Source organism: Pituophis catenifer, unplaced genomic scaffold (assembly GCF_029215685.1).
Source record: "Pituophis catenifer annectens isolate HBS135680 unplaced genomic scaffold, rPitCat1.0.hap2 SCAF_8, whole genome shotgun sequence".
Lineage (NCBI taxonomy): Eukaryota > Metazoa > Chordata > Lepidosauria > Squamata > Colubridae > Pituophis > Pituophis catenifer.
This window is the reverse complement of record NW_027256888.1, coordinates 53967875-53988127: the sequence shown is the minus strand read 5'-3', so window position 1 is coordinate 53988127 and position 20253 is coordinate 53967875. Positions and strand designations below refer to the sequence as shown.

At 38.8% G+C, this 20253-nt stretch overlaps 1 protein-coding gene across 1 annotated transcript in view; it reads left to right on the top strand.

Annotated features, from left to right (window-relative positions):
• ZNF827 (zinc finger protein 827) overlaps positions 1 to 20253 on the top strand; it is a 124292-nt gene that overhangs the window by 47985 nt on the left and 56054 nt on the right. The window contains exons 3-5 of the mRNA XM_070948662.1: positions 1037 to 1209; positions 2771 to 3251; positions 8466 to 8699. Coding sequence (XP_070804763.1) covers positions 1037 to 1209; positions 2771 to 3251; positions 8466 to 8699 — 888 coding nt within the window. The remainder of the gene's footprint in view (positions 1 to 1036; positions 1210 to 2770; positions 3252 to 8465; positions 8700 to 20253) is intronic.

The window sequence follows — 20253 nt, the reverse complement described above, 5'->3', positions numbered from 1 at the left end:
TCTTCAAAGAACTTTACTTTTAAGTTATGCAGGAAGTACATAGAATACCGTTCTAGGTTAAGTTTGACACTATGAGCATTGTTGTAGAAACTAGTGTTGGATGAGACTTCATTACATTAAAATGTAAAAATGAATTCTTAATTTGGGTAAAGTGAATCTTCTGCCCTACTAGATAAGAGGCAACTTGCAGGATTCTATTCTAGATTTTCAATAGACCAACAAAGAGGAGGAGGAAAATTTCCTGTGATATAAATCTTCTTTGATGATTTTACCACCTTTGTCCATGAAAAAGAAGCAGCAATTTATATATTCCCCTTTAGCTAGAGAGGCTAAATTTAACTTGCTTAAGTTACTCTAAAATAAATTATTTATATTTATCTACACGTAAAGAGAGCAGCTTTTGGGGCTGTGTTGCGTTGGTCAAATTAATTTTTGTATCATTACTGTAGTGACAAAACAGTTGAACAAAAACTAACAAATACCTTTGTCTGAAGTGAAATTGAAGTCTTAGATTTTTCAAAATGAAACCAGTCATCAAGAGTGATTTTGGAATCTCTCAATACTAGGTGTGGAATATATCACCGTCTTAACTCTGCTTTTAAGTCAGATTTAGGGGTACCTAATAATGTTTGATTGTTTCTTGGTGTGTTGCAAATACTAAAGTGAAAAAAGGCACTTTTGTAATGTTACATAGATCAAGACCTGACAAATTAGCTGTGAATTATAAGACTAGGTAAAGAACAGTAGCATCCTCTGCTGGTTGTCCAGAATATGATTGGGCCCTCTCCTGTATCGTTTAGTATTGGGTTGGAGGGTTTTTTTTGGACCATTTGATTTCCATGTCAGAAAAATGGGGATTAACGGTCCACTGCATTTAATAAGATTTAAAATATTATAATATGTATAAAGTTGTGTCTTCGAAGTTCTGTATCCAAAGATAAAGATAAAAAAATACTCAGTTTTTCATAAAGTTGAAAAACTGTAAAATGGAAATAAATTCATGATAAATTTCTTCCTTTCTTTTCTTTTTTCTAAGCCTCAGAAGAAGAAAGTGGGAAACCTTTCCAATGTCCAATCTGCGGCTTGGTTATAAAAAGGAAGAGCTACTGGAAACGGCACATGGTAATCCATACAGGCTTAAAAAGTCATCAGTGTCCTTTGTGTCCATTTCGTTGTGCACGAAAAGACAATTTGAAGTCACATATGAAGGTAAGGCTGATAAATTCTGGCATTTAAGAAATCTAAAATTGTTGTTGGGGATTTTAAAGGAACTCTTAATGAAAGGCAGTATATTTTTAATAATGTGATTGTTATAAATTCATTTTATCGACCAGAAGAATTGAGAGATATTGGATTTCACTTTGTTGGATTTGTTCAAGCAGAGGATAGAATAGAAATAGAAATAGAATAGAATAGAATAGAATAGAATAGAATAGAATAGAATAGAATAGAATAGAATAGAATAGAATAGAATAGAATAACAGAGTTGGAAGGGATCTTGGAGGTCTTCTAGTCCAGCCCCCTGCTCAGGCAGGAAACCCTACAGCACTTCAGACAAATGGTTATCCAACATCTTCTTAAAAGTTTCCAGTGTTGGAGCATTCACAACTTCTGTAGGCAAGTTGTTCCACTTATTAATTGTTCTAACTGTCAGGAAATTTCGCCTTAGTTCTAAATTGCTTCTCTCCTTGATTAGTTTCCACCGATTGCTTCTTGTTCTACCCTCAGGTGCTTTGGAGAATAGTTTGACTCCCTCTTCTTTGTGGCAACCCCTGAGATATTGGAACACTGCTATCATGTCTCCCCTAGTCCTTCTCTTCATTAAACTAAACATACCCAGTTCCTGCAACCGTTCTTCGTATGTTTTAGCCTCCAGTCCTCTAATCATCTTTGTTGCTCTTCTCTACACTCTTTCTAGAGTCTCAACATCTTTTTTACATTGTGGCGACCAAAACTGAATGCAATATTCCAAGTGTGGTCTTACCGAGGCATTATAAAGTGGTGTTTTTCAAGCCTGTTCTAATGTGAATGTTTATATTGAGCAAAGAAGTTGACTTGGTATCTAAATTGCCTTTCCAACTCTATGAAGTTATAATCTAACTACTACTATCTTTGAAAAAATATTTGCTAATTTTGAGCAATCATCAAATAATTTGCCTTTAAATGGATATGTATGTGTGTGTATGTGTGTACATGGACACAAGTATATATACACCTAGGAAATACTTGTTTTTGGGTGTAACTTGGGAATCAATGAGCTTTGTAGCCCAGTGGTTAATAATTTGATGATTTTTATTCAGTGACTCTTGGACAAATGTTCATATAGACAAATATTCATCATTAAATTCTTATATATAGAAAGACAGCCACTTTGAGCTCTGTATGCTGACCTTCTCTGTTAAAATCATTGAGATCCTCAAATGAAATGTACAGAACATTATAAGAAAGAAAAATCAGGACAGGAAGGGAGATGATAAATTAGTAAGTGGTAACTAGCCTGATGCCCTATATATGTATCTTAGATGATAACTCCCATAATCTCTTATCAATGACTTTGTCAATTGAATCTTATGAGAATTGTAATACAGAATATACAGAATGTCAGTTTACTGAATATGCATCTCTTCTACTGACTCTTTTTCTACCTTCTCGCAGTCCTTATAAGATTCTATCTATATAATTCATTTGCAGATCTCTATGATTTTAACAAGGGATTTGTATTTATTTGAGAGATATGCTATTATCCCTGTTGTTGTTATTACTGAATTAGGTTCACCAACACCAGGACCGGGGAGAGACATTTCAGTGCCAGCTGTGTCCATTTACTTCCTCTCGCCATTTCAGTCTGAAACTCCACATGCGTTGCCACCAACACTTTCTGAGGACAGAAGCCAAAGTGAAGGAAGAGATTCCAGAAATGGATGTCAAGGTCTCACCGCTACTGAGTGACAACTCCAGAATGGGTCAGGAGGTAGATGGAGGAACAGACCATGTAGGGACTACTGCTGCCTCTAGATCTCCTGATGCACTTGGGCAGGTTGGAACTACCATCCCACCTCTGCTAGTCAAAGAAGAACCCAAAGATGACAGCAGTGCCCCTAGCCCCTCTTTAGCCCTCAATGTTGTTGATAGAATTGCCAACAGTACAAAGCTAAAAGACTCCATTGACTTTGTGACCAATACAGCATCAGCACTTTTCAGTCAGGATATATCAGTCAAGATGGCTTCAGATTTTCTCATGAAGCTTTCAGGTAAAGATAAACCAAACTTTTTTCTCTTTAGGTTGGGCCATTTTCTTATGCCTTTTTTTTTATACCATGAAAATAATAGCCTCTTCAAGATATTAAAATATATTTCCATGCATCTTAACCAGTGGTCTGGGGGCCTCGTGCAGCTTAGACAGCTAGTAATGCGGTCCCAAAAACTCTTAACGTTATTGTATGATTTTATAGTAAAAAACTATATTACGTATTTTATATGCAGCCCCAAAAAATTACTCTTCATTCAGTGTGACCCAGGTAAGCCAAAATGTTGGACATCCATGTCTTAAATGCTGTTTTCTCTCAAAATAATGCATTTAAATGCATAATGAAACTATGCATTATGCATACATAATTATTTTCAGGATTGCCTTTGGATGCCACCAGTGTCCCACAGAACTAGGAGAGAGTTTCTTAGGAGTATAGTTCGTTGTTTGGCAAATGGATATCTACAACTGATCCTATCAACTAAAAACTATTTTGTTTTGTGTTTTTTTTTTAAATATTTTTTATTGAGTATTTTACATTTTAAAACCAAACATACAATAGCAAAAGAAGTCAGGAGACAAAAACAAAAAACAAAAACACACGCACATCAGACGTTAAAATACAATACTAATAACAGATATATACAATTTTACAACTTTCTGCATCGACTTTTGTCTTTACGTTTTGGTAGCTGTGCACTGTGGTGGACACTTTGTGCCCAAAAGGTTCTCTACACTGTGGGTTACATCTAAAAGCACTTAAGCTTATATCACCAAGAATTTTATCATAACATTTAAAGAAGTACAAAATTCAAGAATAGCTAAATTTAAATCTCAATATTACTCCAAGAAGAACAAGGAGGGCAGTTTCCTATAGGAATGCATGAACATTGTTTTATTAAACACTTCAAATATTTGGTGATTCAGAAATGAACCTCGCTGTGTTCACTGGTCATCCCCTGAAGTGATGAGTGTTTTTGTGTCCCTATCCTATTTTTTGACAATGAATCTCAGCTGACTCTCCCCATTTTCAATTTTTTTAAAAAAAGAAAATTGTAGCAAAATTATTCCTCTGGCAGAGGAGGATAGGAAGAAGTCAAGACACCATGATATCTTGGCTTTTGAAAAGGGGATAACTTAGAAACAGGATAAAACAAAAGTTCCTACTATGGGAAACTACTTTACCTTGCAGTTCCAAAGAAAACTCTGCAACATTTTTGTTGCGCTGGCTCCTCTGCATTGAAAGTTGAACTAATTCACTTCTGAAACTGGTTGAGTAAGCTTTAATTGACTTTTATCTACTCCTAATTTTTTATATGTGAAAGGGCATATTACAATGGGAGCATAGACTTGTCCAGTTTGAAGCAACTCTAAAAAAAACCTGTTTCATAATCTCCCAATGAATCTTGTTGCAGAAATTACTGCAGTTATGATGTACAATAGTACAATTTCAATAGTACAAGTTCAGACAATGTCTAATCATGCTGGTTACTTAGACTTAGGCTGCTCTGTAATACTGCTCTGGAAACGAAACAGTGGATAGATTCTACCTTTTGAATCAGAGCATTTTTTAAAATGTGCTACTGCTAAATGTAGGTAACTGCAGTCTTCAGCTCCTTCAATGTGAACAGCCTTCTCCCATTTGCTTGGCCGAAGAGGCCAATGATTTCTTCCTTGCCTTGTTGAGATTATTCTGTTCTGTATTCATAATCTGATCATTTAAAATGCTTTGGGTGGTTTAAAGCACTTCAAAAATGCAAAACAGAAAATGTATAATAGAAACAACTGGCAAAATGAAACAGCTTAAACTGATTTACAGGATGTAAGAACTTGCAAAACTGTTTGCCTGACATTTGAAAAATGACACCTGAGTAGGTGCTTTGCTAACCTTTGTAGTGAAAGCATTCTCAGCATTCTGGGAAGGCCCTTTCCCCAGTAACTGCCAAGTACACAAGGTAGCGGTGATCACATAGGAATTTGGTTCAGTCTTTCAATATGCTCTTAATCCTTTTACTCCAGGGTGGAATAAATATGGGATGGAAGGGTGGAAAGAAAAACCAAGAATAAAAGAAACCGAATGAATGCAGTTATGAGAAACATGAAAATGATGGAATTAATGAAATATTCTTTTCTAGCTTTTTCGAGGTACAGTTTTATAAAAAGCCTGCAAAAAGTAAATTTCATAGTGAAATATACTTAGAGAAAAACTATATTAGGGACAATTAGAAACATGTTAATATTTTCCTCTGTTAAAGCATACTGATTTGAAAGAAAGGGAAATGATTTCTCTTAAGATGTTGATCTTTTTTAAAGCCAGGCTTATATAATCAATTTTTACCTTCTTTGTTATACTAACCCAATATTTTAGATTGTTTTAAGTTCATGTCATAAATTAAATATATGATATTAGGTTGTGCCTTATATGAATTAAATGAATAGTACAGCTTGAAATAGATGCAAAACTAAGTTTTGTTAAGGAGAGAGAAAAAGAGGGACCGAAAACTGAATATATCTTCTCTTTTGATGCCTGTTTTTTAATTCAGAAATTGATAAGCAGTTCAATAGTGTTTAGCAAACAGAAATACTAAGGACCCAGATGAGATCTTTCATGCAAAAAGGACAGAAGCATTTATTTTGTAGTGTCTTTAACAAAAAGGTCCTCAAACTTGACTTGTGTGCACTGTTACCTAGCAACATGTTATAAAGTCACTGAAGGAGTGAGATACATCTCTTAGATGAAAATCTAAACTTGGTAGATGTGTCAATGCCACACAAGGGAGAGATGTTATGTTAAGGAAGAAATTAAAACCATTGATCAGAACAATGTGCATCTAAAATAACTTATGGAATTATGCATTGAACCAACGTGGCAATACTTAAACAGATCCCTTCCACAAAACAATGTTTTATTTAGTGGACTTGAGAGATTTACTAGCAATGTTTTAAAGGAAACATTTCCATTTATTATAAAATGAACAAACAAAAATATGAGTTAGGAGAAAGACTCTGAGGATAGTTCTCTGTCAGCTTTTTACAGAAAAGTAGTTGCTTTGGCCCAGATCAATGCACTGCAGTCTGCTCTGCAAATGAGCAAAATTGCAAGGGCAATTAAAGAAATGAAAAAGAAAAAAAATGCCACAGCCAAGTCAGATTGGGACAGTCTGTTTAGATTTGCTAAAAGCGTTGCTTGAGGAATCCACGAATGGGTCATTGATAGTTCTTGTCCCAAAGGATGTATGTCTTCTGTCAGTTTTGTGAATAATTGGGACTCTGAAGGCAATTTCAGGCATAGCCATCCTGTAAGGTTCATAACTTTATAAAACACCAGATGTTGAAATACTGTTTTTTTTCCTTTTATAAATGTCTATTAAATCTGTATTCAAGTATTGGAAGGTGAAAATCATCAATCTGTTATCTCTGTGCGTATGGTAATAAGGCTAACTTGATTGAGCTTGAGTACTAATATTGAAGATTATTGTGAGCTGGACACCTCTCTTTTAATTTATGAAATAAAGATGTGTTGAATGAGATGGTCATAAATGCCTTTTAAAATATTTCAGCTATAACATCTAAGATATATTTATTGCTATCAATCAGCACAAGTGTTACTTTTGTTCTATTGGACAAAAGAGTAGAAAGGCTTTTTATTATTTTTGTAAGAATGTCAGGAATGGATGACAAGAAAAATTGGCAAATTATTTCAGTGTGCTATCTTTGTGTAGGAATAACCTGTATGGAGCTCTGTTTTATTTTATTTATATGGATTTACTGTGGTTAGTATTGGGGATCTTCAGTCATAAAAATTCCAAGCACTCAGAAAAAACTAATACATATACACACATAGATATACATATGCATACATACATATTCACTCACTCACTCCTTTTTTTATGACCCTGTAGCCCCTGTTCAGGGTATAGTTAGCTAGCTAATTTGGAGCTATATATAAGAAGCTCTTAAAGTTGTAAATTGGATGAATTTCATGGTAATGAACCATTATCAGGTTCTAGAGCAGCTTTTTCTAACCTCTATATATGATAGAGAATTGCCTTAGATTCAGGTCATTGCTTGGAAAGGAAGGACTATACAGGAAGTCTTCGACTAATAATCATTTGTTTAGCAACTGTTCAAAGTTTTCACAGAACTGAAAAAGTGACTTATGACGAATTTTCATATTTATGACCATTGCAGCATTTCCATCCACAATCAAAGTCCAGGTATTTGGCAACCAGCATGTATTTATGATGGTTTTAGCATTTGGGGGTGTGTATGTCACATGATCACCATTTATGACCTTACCCAGTCAACTTCTGGCAAGCAAATTCAATGAGGGAATTCTAGATTTGCTTAATTGTCCACATGATTCATTTATCAACTGTGCTGGTTTGTTTAACAACTGCAGCAAAAAAAGTTGTAAAATTGGGTGCAATTTATATAACAACTGTCGTGCTTAGCAATGGAAGTTCCAACTGTGGTTATAAGTAGAGGCAGTATAGTCAAGGAAGGGACAATAGAGCCAACAAATAGAGAATCTTCTGTAGTGTGCTTCATAACATATCAAATCACCAACTAATCAACTAGATTTCCAATTAAAAACAAATGCTGTTAGAAGCATTATAACATTTAAATAGTTAAAACAATTCTAACGGAATAAGAAAAAATAAGAGAGGATACATTACAATCTCTATAAATTTAAAACACAATGTATATATAAAATTATATAATATTATAAGGCAACTTAAACAACAAATTCATTATGCAGAATAATATTGATAACTTTCCATTGCATTTTATAACGGGTCAGTTCAAAGCTCGAAAGTCTAGGATTTTACATCTGAGAAGGTTATTTGAAATCACATATTTTCTTGTTTTCTTTGTTGCCCTCAAGCCTAGCAAATTATCTCTTAACATAGTTTGCCACAGGAACCAAAGCCATGTGATTAGTTTATGCGAGTTAGACAAAGAAAGGAATACTAGGAAAAATATGTATTTTAATTTTTTTTTTAATTTAATGAAGATATTTTTAAAAGAAAAAAGAAAAGAAAAATATTGGAGAAATATATCAAATTTTGGGACCCCTCAACTTGATTTCATGGCATACGATTTCCCCAGTGGTTGCCCATGCTTTCTCTTGTGAACTGATAATAGCTTTCTCTTGTGAACTGATTTTGTATTCATGCATTTCCTTTCACTGTTTCCCCCCCCTCTTTTCTAATAGCTGCAAATCAAAAAGAACCCTTGACACCTACATTTAAAGTGAAAGAAGAACCGAAAGATGAGGACAGTGCAAGCTCCACATTGTCTAAAACCAGTTATGGTTTTAGTCATGAACCTGAAGTATCTGCCCCAAGTATTCCTAAGGAGAATCCCAAACCACAAGAAGTGCCAGCAAATTTACTGCAACAGGATATGTCAGTCAAAGCAGCATCTGAACTTCTCATGAAATTATCAGGTAATTAGTTACTTGAACATTAATCAATGTGGTCGTTTATGTTTGATATGTTGTAGAAGTTTGGTTTATTTTTGAAAGGCATGAGTAAATTAACTACCATATTCTTCGGAGTATAAGACGCTCCGGACTATAAGACGCACCTACCTTTTTTGGTGAGGAAAACTAGAAAAAGAAATCTGCCTCTGCCTCCCAGCAATCTTGCCTCCTTGCAGCAACAGCAAATAGCTTGCTTTACTTTCATTTTCATTTTCAGCATAGCTTGATTAGCACAAGGAAAAAAAATCTTCTCCCAGCAATTTACCTTCTTGCAGCAATAGGCAATGGCAATCCCTGCAGCCTGAAACAGCTGAGAGTCAGGGGGCCGATCCAAGGGACAATCAACTTGTGCTAATTAGGCTGTGCTGAAGCTGAAATGGGCTGTTTCTTCTTGCTGATTGCTGCAAGGAGGTAAATTGCTGGGAGGCAGAGGCCAAAGGGTGGGGCCAGTGGATGGGCAGGCTACATTCAGTGTATAAGACGCAAATTTTCACCCCCTTTTAGGGGGGGGAAAGGTGCATCTTATACTCCGAAAAATACAGCATGTAGTCATATAAAAGGAGGAACATCACCCTTATCCCTGCTATCCAGAAATCTCCCCTCCTTTTAACCCAGCAGTTTCATTGGCACTTAAGCCTAATACAGCAATGCTCACATAATTTAAATTTTCAGAGCCATTATTTCATTGGCTGAAAATTTCTTTAATTTGTATGAAAGGTTGTGTACAAAATCTTTGCAAGTACAACAGAATTAAGTAAGGTTGTTCCTACAGACACCAGTGTACTCCTACCTGGATGCCACAGACTGTTTACTCTTGATTTTTTATAAAAGGTTTTAAATAAAAAAATTACATGATCATACATAATTTGTGTCATGACCTGCAGCATGTACCTGGAAAAATAGATGATTGGGGACAGTTGTATCATGTTCTCAAATGCTTTGTTGTTCTATTTTACTTTGGTGGTTTGTCTTCATTTTATAACCTTATCAGTACAGTTAAAAAGAAATTTGGGGGGGGGGACTCACTTGGTATTTTTTTCAGGGATGTCATTCTGGATGCTTAGTAGTATACTAAGATAATTATATTTTATAAGTATGATAGACTTTATTCTTTATTGAAGACTTTATTCAGACTTCAAAATGTTCACAACCTGGAATAGAAAAGCTTACATTCTAGAATGTAGATTCATATAATACTGCACAGACTATCATATATATTAACGACTTCTTTGTGTGAAGATGTTTATGTATCTATGTATCCAAAAGAGCACTATATACACACAAGGTAATAGTTTAAGAAGATATGCAGGAAAACCCATATTCTCCCGCAGCACACTAAGAGACGTGTCAGGTAAGACCAACATCCTTTTTCAGAATTTGGTAATGGTGAGTCAAAAACCACATAGTAAGGATTGCATATGCTCAGTTGGAGGTCTTTTTAGGAGAGGAATCTAGAATTGAACATATTATGCTGAAAGAGATAGATCCCTCACTGGAATCCAAAAAACTGCTTCAGAAGAAACAGGATGTGCTCTGTTGAATATACCACTGGATGCAAGTGATTTCTTTTAAAAATTAGTTTTGAAATAGTGGAAAGGTCATAAAAAACTCTGAACTTTGATACTTGAAGTTATAATTGAAGTTATAATCTTTTATGGGAACTACTCCATCCCTGTATGTTGTTATATAACTAGGTATTCTTGTTTTAAGTCATTAGTTAATTCATTTCAATCTAGAAGTTGGAAATAATAGTAGTAAAATTAGATAAATACTGCTTAATAATAGTTCAGAGTCCACATGCATTTGAATAAAGTTCCCCAATGCTGCCCATAGCCTTCTGTTTATTTGTCTGCTCTTTAAATGCACTGTGTATTCTATGTAATTATGCTATGATATTTGCAAACAGCTCACTTGGGTAGATAAACTACTCTTGTACAGATAGTGCTATATGCCTCCTAGGCTTTACAGAAATATTAGGTTGCACCCTATATAAAATATTCAGCATGTAATTATAGGAAATTGAGATTTTGATAACATTTTCTGCACTATACCTAGTGGCATAGAATTTGTTTTTCATTGAGAAAGCACATGTGTTTGTGGGTAATGTTCAGAATATAAATATAGAAGCATATAGTGTGAAGAAGAAAGCATACATTTTGAAGTCATGAATATTAAGTGCTTGTTTTTGCCAAGGAAGTTTTACTAATTCTTGTGTATTTAGTTAAAAAGTAATAAAGTAATCTTGCTTGGCTTCTAAGTAATAAAGTTTATTCTGATCACCCACAATTTAAGAACTGGTTGAGGATCCCGAATGATTGTTGAACAGAAATTTAATTCTAGGGATAATAATAAGTTCTGTAGTCATATGACTACATATTCTTTTTCTTTCTAAAATGCACTGGTTATAAAGGGAGATAGGGGACAAAGCTGCTTCTTAAACTATAATATTGAAGATGTAGATTGAAGAGAATTGGTTTCTATATATACCTGGCTCAGCAAGCAGTCCCTAATCCTTCACCACCAATACCCTTTATACAGAATTGGCCAGAGCATGAGTCAGCTGTGATCCACAGAGTTTTGTGCCAAAAACATAGCCATCATCTTGGCTATGTGGGAGAGGCAGTAATCAGCTGGATGGGAGAGTCAGTAATCAGAGTAAGCAGCCACAGACCTTTTAAAAGAAATGAACCAGCCAGGCATAGAGGATTTTGTAGAATGCCTAGCCATGATTGATCCCACTGTGCAAAAAGAGAAGGAAGGAGCAGCATCACAGCATGTTTCCATGTCCTATAGAAACCAAGAAAGACAACAAGCATGAAATGGGTGTTGGTCCTACCTGAAACACCCTTTTTCAGCAGGAACGAGAGACTCCAGGCATGGGTATCACTCTGTCTTCTGCCTCTATGGACTGAGTTCAATCTTAAAGAGACGCCCTCCTTTGCACACGGCCCCAGATTCAACGATGTCTGATGAGGTTCCAGGATACTGCACCTGCAATGACACCCCCAGGACACCCTCAAGACCAGACCCCCATGTTAGGGTAGGGCTGGAATCTCTCATTCCTGCTGAAAAAGGGTGTATCAGGTAGGACCAACACCCATTTTCCAGCTAGGAACTTGAGACTCCAGGCATGGGACTTACCAAAGCAGACAGTCCTCAAGGGTGGGAAGATGTCTGGTCATCCACTCCGGGTGTCTCTAACACACGCTGCAGAACTCTCCGAGAAATGCTGCTTCTGCTGAAGCATAAGCATCAATCCTATAACGTTGGATGAACGGCAAAGGTGTTGACCACCTCGCCGCTCTGTAGATTTCTTCAACTGATGCTCTAGTAGCCCAGGCCACGCTAGAAGCCACACTGCGACTCGAATGAGCGGTCACTCCCCTGGATTGAAGGAGCAACTGAGCTTCATAAGCCCTGGCAATGATCGCTCTAATCAATCTGCTCACCGCTGAACTGGTAAGCTTCAGCCCCATAGTTGATGGCAAGAAGGCCACAAATAGAGCCTCTGACCTTCGAAGTGACTGTGTCCTCTTAATGTAGATCCTTAATGCCCGCCTGATGTCAAGCTTATGCCAGAGATTTTCTCTAGGATGAGATAGATTCGAGCAAAAATCTGGAAGTACTAATTCTTGTGGCCAATGGAACCAAGAATTAATTTTGGTCATGAAGGCCGGATCTAAACGTAAAACAACTCTATCTGAATGAAAGATACATAAGTCTTCCCTCACAGAAAGAGCAGCTAGCTCTGAAATGTGTCTAGCCAATGTAATGGCCACGGGAAAAAGAGTCTTATATGTAAGAAACTGAGGTGAACCTGCCTAAGCAGCTCAAAGGGTGCTGTAGACAATGCCTGTAACACTTTCTGGAGATTCCAGGTGGGATAACGGTGTACTACCTCCGGCCTCAAGTTAGTAGCCCGCCTGAGAAATCTCCTTAAGTCTAGATATTGTGCCACTGAAATTCTCCTCCTACACAATAATACCGATACTATAGCAGCAACCTGCCTACGAAGTGTTGCTGGCGCTAACCCCTTCTCTAAACCTGCTTGCAGGAATTCCAGAAGCTGCTGCACTGTGACCTTGGTCGCCTGAATCCTCTGCCCAGAGCACCATAAACTGAATGTTCACCAGGTGGAGTTATAAATGCATGTGGTGGATGGGCGTCTGGCAGCCTGCATTGTCTCTATCATGCTAGAAGAAAAATTCCGCCCTTCCAACAATCGCCGTTCAACTTCCACACAGTTAAGTGAAGCCATTGAGGGTCTAGATGACAAATGGGCCCCTGAGATAGGGAGATGTTGTCGGGTGGAATCTTCCAGGGTGATGCGACCAACAGGATCACCAGGTCCACCAACCACAGACGTCTTGGCCAATGTGGAGCCACCAGGATGAGTTCTGCTCTGAACTGTAGAGTTCGACTAATAACCTTCGGAAGGCGTGCCAGAGGAGGGAAGGCATATAATAGGCCCCTGGGCCAAGGACAATGAAGAGCATCTACTCCCTCTGCCCCCTGACATGGGAATCGAGCGAAAAAACGGGGTAGCTGGGCATTCATCTGTGAAGCGAAGAGATCGATGGTCAACTGACTGAAGCATCTCACAATCTCCTGGAATAATGCCAGGTTCAGGCGCCATTCTGACTGATCTAAGGTTGCGCTGCTCAGCCAATCTGCTCATGTGTTGTCCTGTCCTGCCAAATGTCCCATTTTGATGGACTTCAAATTGTGCTCCACCCAGCGACAAAGCCTCCCTGCCTCCTTCATGAGAGTCTGGGATCGTGTACCCCCCTGTCTGTTGATACGGGCTTTTACTGTAATGTTGTCTGTCATGAGGAGCATATGGCAGTTCACGAGATAGGGCTTGAATTCCTTGAATGCCAAGCGGACTGCTCGCAACTCCAGCCAACTGATGCACTTCTGTGACTCCGCCTGTGACCGAACTCCCTGGGCCATCTGATTCTGACAATGAGCCCCCCCCCATCCTACTAAACTGGCGTCTATGGTCACAGTGACCCACTCCTGTACTAGGAAGTAACATCCCCTTGACATCTGTCCGGACATCCACCAGCTCAGGGATGCTCTGACCATCCCCGGAACCCTGACCTTGGCCCGTGACGTTGCTCTTCCCGACCTCTGGAACGGTAACAAGAACAATTGCTGAGGCCTGACATGAAACCTCGCCCAAGGGACAATCTCTATGTACGAAATCATTTTGCCTAACAGGGTGGAGAGCTGTGCTACAGGTACTCTGGGAGCAGAATGCACCTGTTCTATAAATTTCCTGATGTCTTCCAATCTGTCCGGAGAAAGAAACACTTGGCCCTGTAATGTGTCTATGACAGCCCCCAGGTATATGAGTCAAGAAGTTGTGAGCCTGCAGACATTGGATCGTGATGTTCAGATCTGACTCCGACCGAGCTACAGATGTTGACTGTACCAAAATGTTGTCAAAGTAGGCCTGAAGATGAATTGACATGGTTTTGAGGACTTCACCCAATGCCACCAGGATCTTTGTAAATATTCTGGGGGCAGAGGCTAGGCCAAACAGAAGGACCCGGTACTGGAGATGCCTGCTGTCATAGTAAAACCTCAGGTACTGTCTGTGATCCCAATGAATCAGGATGTGCAGATACACCTCTGTGAGGTCGATGGAGGTCAAGAAATCCCCCATCTGAACATTTGCCAAGATTGACCAGAGGGAGTGCATCTTGAACTTCTGATACCTCAAAAACTTGTTCAAGCCTTTCAGGTTGAGAATCAGTCGCAGTCCCTCTGAGGTTTTCTGTATGACAAACAGCATCGAATAATAACTGGTCCTCTGTTCTGATAATGGGATGGGCTCCACTGCCACTATGTCTATCAAATGCTGGATGGCTGTCTCCATAAACCTTCTTTTGGTTGCGTCTCTTGACTTTGGGCAACAAACAAAAACCCTTGGTGGAACCGTGAGAAATTTGAGCAATAGACCTGAAGTCTCCCTTACCCATGCATCTGTGGTGGATTTCTCCCACTGGTCTGCAAAAAGGCCTAGATGGCCACCAATGGGAGCTTCGTGGCTCCAGTCAACGGGATCTGCGAAAGGAACAAGAGTTCCCTCCGCGAAAGGAGCGTTTGAGCTGTCCTGATCTGTTCCTATCTGTATGTCCCGCCCCTGACTGATGGAACTGCCCCGATTGACTATTTTCGTTCCCCATAGGGATGAAAATAAGACTTTCGATCCAGCGATGAAGGTCAGATGTCCACCTTACGTGATAATGCTGGAAGAACCTTCTTCCTTTCCTTTGGCTCAGATAAAAGGGGATCTAAGGCTGACCCAAACAACTTGGACCCTCTAAATGGAACTGAGGCCAAATGCCATCTATGCTTGGGATCTGCCTGCCAATTTCTTAACCATAAGAGTCTCCTAGCCTTCACAATAGATGCGATGGTTTGTGCTCCAAATTTTGCTGAATTTAAGGTGGCATCAGCTGTATACTCCACTGCTGCCCCTATCTTATTGAAATCCTGATGAGCTCTAAGATCCGAAACTGGCACCCTATCCTGCATTTGCTTAAGCCACAACAGCGATGCTCTGGTAAAGAAAGACGCTGCCGTGGCTACTTTAACCCCCAGGCCACCGCCTGATGAGCCCACTTGAGACCCTGGTCTAGTTTATTGTCATCAGATTTTAGCACTTCTTCCGGCTCTGCCAAGGTGCCTGAGGATGAAGACAAGGCCACCACTGGTTCATCCACACCCGGAATATTCAGGAGCTCCGTGAGAGCAGGTGTGGTGTTATAAAACCTCCTCTCATAAGAAGAGGTATTAGCATATGTCTCTGGCGAGTCCCACTGTTTCTTAATCATGTCCAAAAACAACTGAGGAGCCGGTATAAAATCTGTCTCTGTGACCGGCTCCAAAAACAGTAGCTCTGCCGGGTCCTGCTCTGATCTAACCCCAGTCTGGTCCAAAGTACCCTGCTTTGTGGTGACCTTAGCCTTCATTAGTAAAGGCTTAAAAAGATGTGGCCAAAACAATCACTTAAATACAGGTTGGTCCAGCAGCAGACCTTCCTCAGATAACTCCTGATTCCAATGGTCAGTAGCCCCTGCTAATGAGTCCTCTGAATCCGAAGAGGAAACTGAGGCCTCAGATTCCAATTCTGACTGTGGCCCAGCTGGTCTAAGATCAGCAGAACTCTGGGTCTGCAATTCTTCACATTTCTCAGCTGTGATCTTTTGGACCGTGTCTGACCAGCTGCTAAACCCCGCTGCACTGCTTCTGCAATCCATTGCTGAACCATCGCTGGGATCTCAGCTTCCTTAATAGCTGCTTGCCCCACTGATTGAGGTGCCACTGATAGTGAAGGAGATACACTATGTCTCTGTTCTCCTTCCTGCTCCCTTTCCAAAAGTGGAGGACACAATTCCCTAGTCAATAACAAACTGGTAGACGGCCCTGGTTCTGCTAGGCCCAAACCAGAATCTTGAGTAGGCTGTGGATTATCCAAATGCATACGCTTTTCCGCTGCCTTTAGGCTCTTTTCCACCTGTTGTTCTAAGGCATTATGTAAGCGTTTCTCCACCCTATCCTGTGCTCTGGACGGGCACGTGAGAGCCATTGCCTTTGCTGCTACAGCCTTACTACCAAATTTTGTCCCGTGGCCACTTTTTGTGCTGCGGGTCGATCTTTTGTGAGAATGAGAACCTTCACTTCTCTCCATAATGGCAACACAAAAAACTGTGTTAAAGCTCTATTCCACCAGTATTACAAGGAACAATCTCCAACTGAGAAAGAGATGAAACAGCCTCACTTGATCGGTTGTAACTGATTATACGAGGCAAAATTCACAGTAGATCAGATCTGGGAACTGAACTAATCAAATCAGTCTCTGCAGTAAATCAAAGAGACTAACGAAGCCTGGGTAGTCCGAAACCGGCTGTATTATGACCACTCCGGTCAGCAAAGCGTGACCAGACCTCCTCTTCACCTCAGAGTAATTAGGACCCGGGTCCGGGCTCCCCACTCTTCCCCTCTGAGGACTTAAGCTGCACTGGAGGGCCGAGAACTGAGCCCTATGGCAGCTGCTGCTCCGTGCCTTAAAAGGGGGAAACAAAATGGCCACCATGTCCGATGACCTCCTCAGCTCTGTTTTGGCGCTAAAAGACAAAAGTTCCTCCAGTCGATGCTTCCATCCTCCACCTTACTACTTACAATCTCGGAGGGTAGGTGGTGAAAGCACAAGGCAGTAATGTCCTCTCCTGAGTCCCCGCAGTCCACTGCCTGAATAGAGCCAACACGTGACTCGGCACTCCTCAAAATGGCGGCCGTCTTCTTCAAGCCGCCAAACAGCTGAGATCCCCCAGCCCAACGCCCTGCAAGCAGAAGCGAAAAACAATTTAGGGTGGGCACGGATGCAGCAAGGCCGAGGAAACCCCCCTCCGACAAACGTTGCACCTTCGGCATGCGTGCCCAATGGCAGCCGTCACCAACGCCGCACCGCCGCTACTCTTCTATCCACCTAAAATTATAAAACAAGGAAAGAGGGAAAAAAACTAAAAAGATATATATATATATATATATATATATATATATTCCTAAATTTTCACGCTAAATCTAAGCAAGAGAAAACTCCAAATTCGTCCAAACGAGCTCAGGACTGAGTTGAATCTGGGGCCGTGTGCAAAGGATGGTGTCTCTTTAAGATTGAACTCAGTCCATAGAGCCAGAATACAGAGTGATATTCATGCCTGGAGTCTTGAGTTCCTAGCTGGAAAAAATGCACATGCTGCTTATACACTTGGTCTTTACATCTTTGTTCAACCACTCCTGCAAAGATTTAACCTTGCTAAGCAATTGGCTAAGATATCCCCTTGTTTGCTATCCTCTTTTATTGTAAGAACTAGAGGCAATGTATGTAATGATGTTTGTTTTCAGGATGTAGCTTCTTTCCAGGGAGTCTGTGAGCTAAATCATCAAGTGTTCCTCTAGTGCACGGGTGTCAAAACTCACAGCATCACATTGCCATCACATGACGTTTCATGATGTTTTCCCATTCGCGGAGCTGGAGTGGGCGTGGCTTGCATGTGACGCATCTGGCCCGCGGGCCGCCAGTTTGACACTCCTGCTCTAGTGCAAAGCTATGCAGAGCTCTACATACAGCCAACTAGGTAACTCTGGGCCTGTCATTCCCTCTCAATCCTATGAAGAAGGCAATAGCAGACCATTTCTGAAACAGTTGCAGAAAAAAACTGCACAGACTTGACTATGTTAGTAGCCAATAGTCAACACCGATATGAACATCCATATATTCCATCTCTCAATCCACCTACCCTACCTACAAAGGAAGTACCAAAAGTTAGACTAGTATATTGTATTAAAATGTTGCTGTAGAACATATTGTAGTAACTATTTGGGGTACTTCCTTTGTGAGTACCTTGGAAGGAGAAACGTTCTGCTTTAAAAGATTATATAATATTAAACTTGCACTACAAATTGTTGGGAGTTTAGTTTTCTTTAAGTTTTTTTTTTTTTTTTTTTTTTTTTTGGATAATTAGTCTGTGCCAAGCTTCTGGATTTCATTTGATTATTTAAATGCTTTTAAAATCTCAGCAGCTGTAAATCCAGATGTTTTCTGTTTTCCAGGAAGCGTTTCCTTCCTCATTTCTTTTCATCTTTTTCCAATTGAACTACTATCACAGGCTTCAATAGTTGGATTTGCTATTTCTAGGGTTATTGGTCAGTAGCATCCCAGATTCTAATAGTCTCATAAGAAAGGTTAGGTTAATGTCACATTTTCAAGCATTTTTGATTGTGTGATTTTTTAAAATATTTACTTATTGAATTATTTATGTGATTATACTATTATGCTTGGACTTCATGGTCAGACAAAAAGGAAAAATGCAGCATTCATTCTTTAATAAATTCCCCATATTTGTTAATTATTTCTTGAAAGATATTATGATTATTATATACGAAAATAAAAATCTAATACTGGAACTGCATGCAAATGCAATTAAAGTTAAGGTTAAATAACAATATATATGAAAAAGGATATAAAAATATTGGAAATGCAGGGTAGGAAGAACAAACATTTCTTATGCAATTTTTTCATAGTATTTTTAAATAGTATTTTGCAGACAGTTACACAACTCTGAAACTACCAAAATCCATGATTCAAAGTTTGTAAAGTTAGTTGACTTCTGTCCAAATAAAATGAACTTAGTACGTGTAGTTCTCTACTCACAGTAGTTCATTTGGTGACACTTCGAAGTTACAACATTACTGAAAAAAGTGACCTATGACTGTTTTTCACACGTACAACTGTTGCAGCATCCTCATGCTCACATGGATCAGAATTTGGGTGCTTGACAACTGGCATATATTTATGAAGGTTGCTGTGTCTCAGGATTATGTGATCATCTTTTACAATCTTTTGACAAGTAAAGTCAATGGGAAAGCCACATTCACTTAACAATTGTGTTATTAATAACTGCAGTGATTCACTTAACAATTGTGGCAAGAAAATTGTGGCTCAATTGTAATTGTAAATCGAAGATTACCTGTAGCAAAGAAAGATTTCAAGATACTATATTAGTCATGTGGCCAATATGATATAGCGGAGTGCTGTTTCCATCCCACTGCAGTGATACCTATTTACCTACTCACATTTACATATTTTTAAACTGCTAGTTGGGCAGGAGCCAGGCAAAGACAAGTGCTCACCTCAGGTCTCAAACTTGGGCTGTCACTGGCTCTCACTTGGGCTGTCACTGATAAGTCGCACATCTTAATCGCTGAGCCATTTATATTACTTTGCTCTACAGCAAGAGGGTGGCAAACAAATTTAATAAAGAAATAAATAAAAACATTTAAAAATCTTCTAACCTCTGTAATTTATTTGCTTATTTATTAATTTTGAAGTTCATACAACAAAAAGAAAAATGCAGATATTAATTTATAATTTTAATTTACTTTTTTAATTTATAATTTTGATTAAACTCAGGATTTCTTAATATCTGGGTTTTATTTGTTTACGTTGTTTTCCACAATTTTTTTTAAATTAAAAAATGCCAGTTTTTCATCTAAATAAGTTTATAAAAATTCACAGTACAATAAATTTTCTTTTGATACTTCATGATCACATACTTTGTCCTTTCCTTCAAAGCATATTCATGATCTTTGAAAGTTTGTAAGAAGGGCACAAGTGATCTAACCTGTAATAAATGTCTTTATTTTTAAAATTTACCCATGATTAATTGAGGGTTAATAACACACCATCTGTAAGAAACAATAATACAAAATAACAATATGCACACGATGTCATGTGTATGTCTCTCATGCAAGTACATAAATTACAGTGTTTGCATGATGTTTTTCCCCTGTGTACAGTGAATACATGAATTAATTACTGAGCATGCAGTAATACTGTTCATTGTCTCAGCTATGTTTCAAATAAAGCATGGGTTTGATGTTGCCCCTTTCTGATATGGAACAACATTCCAGTAAAACATTAAAAAACATTTTCTGCCAATATGGA